The sequence below is a fragment of the Simochromis diagramma genome, unplaced genomic scaffold (genome assembly GCF_900408965.1).
Source record: "Simochromis diagramma unplaced genomic scaffold, fSimDia1.1 OVJJ01000746.1, whole genome shotgun sequence".
Lineage (NCBI taxonomy): Eukaryota > Metazoa > Chordata > Actinopteri > Cichliformes > Cichlidae > Simochromis > Simochromis diagramma.
In genome coordinates this window covers 1,493,377-1,500,134 of record NW_024386757.1, presented here as the reverse complement: position 1 = coordinate 1,500,134, position 6,758 = coordinate 1,493,377, and the positions used below count along the sequence as shown (strand labels likewise).

General features: G+C 37.2%; 1 protein-coding gene across 3 annotated transcripts; it reads left to right on the top strand.

The window, feature by feature from the left end:
• The first annotated feature begins 2,386 nt into the window (after positions 1 to 2,386).
• On the top strand, positions 2,387 to 6,562 carry LOC120730850. Of its 3 annotated transcripts, XR_005695222.1 has the most exons (13): positions 2,398 to 2,546; positions 2,702 to 2,753; positions 2,853 to 2,930; positions 3,149 to 3,312; positions 3,407 to 3,526; positions 3,605 to 3,652; positions 3,735 to 3,818; positions 3,927 to 3,992; positions 5,049 to 5,109; positions 5,207 to 5,257; positions 5,347 to 5,391; positions 6,387 to 6,451; positions 6,528 to 6,562. XR_005695222.1 is itself a non-coding variant. In XM_040027412.1 (11 exons), exons 1-8 carry the CDS (start codon positions 2,675 to 2,677, stop codon positions 5,100 to 5,102), a joined length of 693 nt encoding a protein of 230 aa, XP_039883346.1. In that variant the 5' UTR covers positions 2,387 to 2,674; the 3' UTR covers positions 5,103 to 5,257; positions 5,347 to 5,391; positions 6,387 to 6,451; positions 6,528 to 6,562. The 3 variants fall into 3 exon arrangements, 1 of the variants encoding a protein (XP_039883346.1); XR_005695221.1 differs by having other exon boundaries at positions 2,400 to 2,753; XM_040027412.1 differs by having other exon boundaries at positions 2,387 to 2,753; positions 5,049 to 5,257.
• Positions 6,563 to 6,758: the final 196 nt, after the last annotated feature.

The window sequence follows — 6,758 nt, the reverse complement described above, 5'->3', positions numbered from 1 at the left end:
GATCTGGCCAACTGTTGTGAAGGGTTTTTTCTTCACCAGGGAAAGGATTCTTCGGTCATCCACCACAGTTGTTTTCTGTGGTCTTCCGGGTCTTTTAGTGTTGCTGAGCTCACCGGTGCTTTCCTTCTTTTTGAGAATGTTCCAAACAGTTGTTTTGGCCACGCCTAATGTTTTTGCTATCTCTCTGATAGGTTTGTTTTGTTTTTTCAGCCTAATGATGGCTTGCTTCACTGATAGTGACAGCTCTTTGGATCTCATCCTGGCAGTTGACAGCAACAGGTTCCAAATGCAAACAGCACACTTGAAATGAACTCTGGACCTTTTATTTGTTCACTGTAATTGGGGTAATGAGGGAATAACACTCACCTGGCCATGGAACAGCTGAGAAACCAATTGTCCCATTACTTTTGATCCCTTAAGAAGTGGGAGGCACATATACAAGCTGTCGTAATTCCTACACCGTTCACCTGATTTGGATGTAAATAAAAAGCTGACAGTCTGCAGTTAAAGCATATCTTGTTCGTTTCATTTGGAATCCATTGTGGTTGTGTATAGAGCCAAAAATGTTAGAATTGTGTCGATGTCCCAATATTTATGGACCTGACTGTATGTAAAGGATAAAACGGTAAAATTTTTTAAAATGATTAAAAGTAGTTAAGAATAGGTCGAACAGAGGCGGAGCCAGACATTTGAAACACCCGGGGCTTAGCCCTAAAGGGTAGTATGCATGTGGGATTTTTTTTTTTTTGGGGGGGGGTTAGAAATGACTGAAAGATTAATTGGCTCTGTTTTGAGTTTTGTTCAAAAAAGAATGACTTCATATAGGGAAAAATATATATCACATATGCAGGACACCTTAAGCTAGGTTTTTAATTAAGCAGCAAGGCAGAACAAAATCAGGGCTGTATCAAGACACAGGGACTAAACCCCAATTCAACCTGACCAAGAACTGATCCGGAATTAAAACAGGACTACAACAGTTCAAAATCAGGACTACTTAGATCTTAACCAAAACAGAACCAGAATCAGAACTAGATGATAGTAGCACTAAAAATCATCATAGACCTGCACTACACTTATTTTTTAATTCTACCAAAGTACACTATTTAGATTCAGAAAAGTTTATATAATTATTTTTGCCTTGTTGTGCAAACAAGCCTGCATAACTTAATAAAGATATAACTTGAAAAATAACAAACCTAAAAAGAAACACTAGGTACGAGATACATGAGTACCTATGATACGGTGATACTTTTGTTAAACAACCATTTGACTAACATGTGTGTCTCACCTGCTCTTGTTCCATCTCTGTTCTGTCCTCATTCTCCTCTCTCTCTCCCTCTCTGTTCCTCTCTCTCCCTCTGTGCTGACAATCATCAAATATACAGTTGAAACCAGATATTTACACACTCTTCAGATCAAAACACAAACACTTTTTTAATTGTAACATCAAATCAGACTAAATGTTTCTTTTTTTAGATTGATAAATATAAAAAACACATTTGTTAACTTTAAGAGTAAAGAGATAAATTGTCTGTATTTCTTAATTGCAAATGGCACCAAATTGTATTCAAAATTGAGCCACACTTATGGAGCTCCACGATTCTTTTCCTGGTGTTTTGGTTGACATCTCTTGATTTTCCCATTTCAAAGAAACAGGCTCTGTGTTTTGCCTTATATGCATCCACAGGTGTGCCACCCTCACATGGACTCTACTAACCTATCAGAAGCTTCTTCAGCTCAGAATGGAATCATCTGGAGTTTTCTTATTAATTAACAATAAACTTCGTGTACATGTACTCCTAAATTTGATGAAAGTGATAAAAAATAGATAGCTCTGTCTCTCTTTATTCTGACATTTAACTAATTCAAAAGATATTTCAATATTTATTTATCCAAAACAAAACAAGTTTACTTTAAATTGATGTTCTACAGTAAAAAAATGTTCTTGTGTTTTCCATAAAGTGTATGTAAATATCTGGTTTAAACTGTGAATATACTGCTGTGTATTGAAGTTCCTCTTGTTTTGCATAGAAATATACTGAACAACATACAAAGCATAATATATAAAATACTACCCGAGTTTTTTCTTTGAAAGAAGCCCCTTATGTCCATTCTTGTATATCAGTGCATTACTGAAACCGATTTATTTAGCCGTGGAGGGTAACAACTGAAAATATGAAATAAACATACATGTAAGCTAAGACTCTCTAAAAAAAAAACAGCATTGTTGTTGTTCGGCTTTTCATATCGCCATTTGTTGATTCACTTGAAGAGAAAGTAACGTAATATGGGTCAAGCGATCGAATGATTTGCTTTGGTACCTGGTCAAACTTCAGTTCTCTTCTGTCTGCCTAGCTCCGTTTCTCCAACAGCGCGAGAAGGGTCTGGCTGCAGCCACTGTGGAGCTCCACAGTAACCGGATACACGTGACCTCCACAGTAACCGGATACACGTGACCTCCACAGTAACCGGAAACACGTGACCTCCACAGTAGCCGTAAACACGCATGGATACCGTGGAAGTCTTGCAAGTTGATCACAAAGGTTGGGACAGAGTCTTTCTTAAATAAATTTGCCGTTAGTGATTTCATAATTCTAGGAATCGTCTAGTTTTCTTACAATGATCATGTTGCCACTTTTTTTGCGTTACAGCAACATTCCTTCTTATTTTAATGTTTTTTCATCGTGCTCCATGGCAGAGAAACACACAGATCAATATCTCATTGTCGGCACTGGGTCAAGCTGTCGTAGGTAAGTACATGCATTGTCTCATGACCAGAACGCTACCATTGTTTACATGTTAGATTTGTTCCTATCTGTGTGTGTATATTCTTTTCTTTGTGTACCTAGCCCCACAGGTGTGCAATAAACCCAGAGAAATCACAGAAACGGTGTTGAACCCAGCACCTTCAATGTCTGGTGACACTGGTAAAATTTCTTATTTTGAATAGTGATTGTCATATATAGGTGAAATAATAATCTTGCATTCATTATCTTGTTGTAGTTGATGGCTCATAAACGAATTTGTCACATGCTGTTTCAAATGAATTTCCTTCTATAAATAGTGCTTATTTTTCTTGCATTTGTATGCATTTAATATGCATTCTATGTAGTGTTTTGTCTGAAACCTGTTAAAATCCCTATAGAACCTCAGGAAAGAGTTGACAACAAGAAAGCCAATAGAAGGTCAACAGATGCAACTTTTCCTGACCTGTGTGGACCACCGTGCGAAGCTCTGACAAAGCCTGAGAACATTTTGGCCAGCCGTTCATCATGGTGTTTTGTACCGCACCCTGGCCAACAACAGCTTGTATGTTAAAGTTTTCAGATGTCGCAAAGTGCAACTTTTAGTGCTTATCTGATTTTGTCATCCACAGTCTATGACACCATCTGTTTTTTTTTAGCTCAACTATGTTCTGGACATCAGCAGACCCAAAGATGAGCTGATTGTTGAAACATCTTCTGGATGCCTCATGCGGGCAGATTTTTGGACACTGGGTTTAAACAAACAAATGGAATTGACTGTAAGTATTTTTTTTTCTATGAATATGAAATAATAAAGTGTACATTCATTTTTTTTTTCATGATTTTTTCTGTTTCAGATTGGAAATGGCTGTTTTGAGCTTATCACTAAAATTGTTCAGTCAAAGGTACTGTATGTTGTATATGATGATTGTCAAGCTTTAATTTAAAGAGTTGTTGTTTTAAATGGTTTTTTTTTTTACATTCTAGGGGATAAGCATTTACATAGAAAATCTGTATGTCACCCGGACTTGGCTTGCACCCTATGGCTGTGATCCATTGCAGTCCTTTCCTGTAAGTGTACCATCCTTTAAAGAAACAAGCAAGTAATCAAAATGATTTTTTTTTTAACTTTGGTGAGAGTTCATATACAGGATACTTAAAAATACAATTCTGTTTCAGACTGATGCTCAGAGGATGCACATCATAGTTCTCCCTCTCTGGACACCTGGTCATTTCCAGTTGTGTGTAAGTCTTGTTTTTTGACACATACAAACTATTAGAATTTTGCTATGTGTCTGAGATGTATTCAAGCTTTTATGACGCAGTTTCAAAAGTCTTTGATTGTGATCGCTTGCAATGACATTGTTTTCAGGTTTGAAGTCATGGCTAACTGTCTTTTAGGTACTGAAGCCACCTAAAAGAGAAATCCTCTTTCTTGACCCATTATACACCAAGGCAGGATTTGGTGGCCAACAATATGTTTCACTTTTGAGGTCACATTTTCATAAGCATTTTTGGTTTGTTCCGGAGTTTTCAGGAACCTGTTCAGTGTTCCAGGTTAAGTGCATCCCATGATCTTGAGTGTTCACACATACAGTACACTCACATGCTTTTTTTTATAAACTATCTCAGCAAGTTTCTGTGTGGAGTTTGCATGTTCTCCCCGTGTTTGCGTGGGTTCCCTCCGGGTACTCCGGCTTCCTCCCACCGTCCAAAGACATGCAGCTTGTGGGGATAGGTTAATTGGATAATCCAAATTGCCACTAGGTGTAACTGTGTGAATGAATGTGAGTGCGAATTGTTGTCTGTCCCTGTGTGTTGGCCCTGCGACAGACTGGCGACCTGTCCAGTCTGTCGCCCTATGACAGCTGGGATAGGCTCCAGCGCCCCCCGCGACCCTGAAAAGGATAAGCGGAAGTGAATGGATGGATGGATGGATATATCAGCATGATGCTTCAACATTTTATTCTATTTCTCATCTTCACATTATGATCAAGTCAGTGATGCTGTCTTTAGATGAGTTTCAGACATAAATAGGGTTTTCCAATGTTCTAGTTTAACATAAAACACCATTAAAAATTAGTTTATAAAATATGCCAACCTTAACTTAAAGCTGTAAAGGCTTTATTTTGACCAACTGTGAGCATGTGACTGTACTTTTTCATTTTGTTATGCTGTTTTGTTGAGGTCGTGTTCCTAAGGCCTGTAGTTACAGTTGGTGCTATTAGCAATAAACATTTCACACCCATCATGATGACATCTATTAACTTGTGAATGTAACTGTCCTTAAAAAAAAAAAAGGTATCTTGCAGTGAAGATCATTCCCGGGCAGTGGTCAGAAAAAAAGAGCTTTGACTTGAAGGTATGTGCTAGTTTAAGTGTATGGTGAATAATATGAATTACACTAGTCTTCTTTTAAGGGATTTTATTAACGAGCCTTTATTTTCAATGTAATACAGGGTTTTCCAAGCCAAGACTATGGAGTTGACTGTGGGATCTTCATGCTGATGGTAATTTTTCTCTTCTCTTCTTGAGATTCATACAGAAGCTAATTTGAGCTTCTAAAAAAAATGACATTTTTATTTTTTCTTCCAAATAGTCTGCTCTGTACGTGGCACTGGATGCTTCATTTGACTATACTATAGTAAGTATTCTATTTACTTTCACAGCAATGGAGTCTTGAATCTTTTGAAAGTTGTTAAATATGTTTCATATTAACCCTTTAAGACCTACTATAGAACCAATCCGCCAGAGCTTATAGTATATTTTTACATGCTGTAGAGCCATTTTTTGGAGCATTTCAAGTTGCTATATATCAATACAACCATTATAGCCCAAATTTTAATAATATGTCTGCATTAAGTGCATAGTAATTACATAAATTGCAAAAAAGTGCAATAAACTACAAAAAATTTAAAATCGTTTTTGTTTTTTTAACATATATTTCTAGTTAGAGAAATTTAAGAGGCTTATCCCTCAAAACTGTGAATACAAAAAAGTTGCACAAACTAGTTTCCCACCAAAGGAAATTTATTTTAAGTGTCTTCATAGTTTTATTTTTGAGATACACCAATTTTCATATTCTACAGGAAAAACAAAAAAAATATATTATAGTGCAAATTTGCAAAATAACAGCATATGCATCAAAATAAAATATTTCCAGCAGTGCAATATGAGTCCTAAGCATCCCAGAAACGACACAGAAAGTCATGAAGTCAAACATAACTTTTAAAAACACAAGTATAAGCTCATGAGGCCACGATGGTAAAAAACTACATTTCCGCAAAATGACGTCACTTCCGGTTTCGGGCAGGTCATGCGGTCATGTGATAGTTCGCGCTGATGGATGTAGGAAGTGTTACAAACAGCTGATCGGATCGGCAAAGCGTGTTTATGGAATATTATGTTTTTGTTCCTGCAAGCGCTTTTTATGCAGTTTTTACAAAGCTTTATGTGGAAGAAAGCCGTGACCTAGGACAGGCTGATGGCATAAGATGTAAGTACAAATCCTCCGGTTTCATATGCAAAAAAAATTATTGCGCTAGCTCACGTGGTTGCAGTGCTACCGGGATTTAAAAATAGTTACGCAAAATGGAGCGTGTCCGCTCCTACCGGCTCTAAAGGGTTAATATTTTACAGTCAGACATGCCCTACTTGCGTAAATGGTGGTGCTTGCTGTTGATGGAGAACTTTGATCTCAGGAGGTATTTATATTTTGACTTCTGTTCTATGTTGTGTCAAAGTTTACACACCTTAACAATATCAAAATTTTCTGTTAAGCTCTGGCAAGCTATTTGCACACTGGAGAGAGGAAGCCAAAGCTGTGCTTGAAGGACAACACGTGCCCATTTTCAGACTGAAAAAGCACAAGTTCCAGGAAGTCAGTCAGGTCAGTATTCACTTTAAACAGTAGTGTAATTACATGTTTAGTGACATTTGAATAACTGTTAAAAAACTGTTCTGCAACAGAGAAATAGCTATGTTTTTATCCCCATTTGCCTGACACAGGAG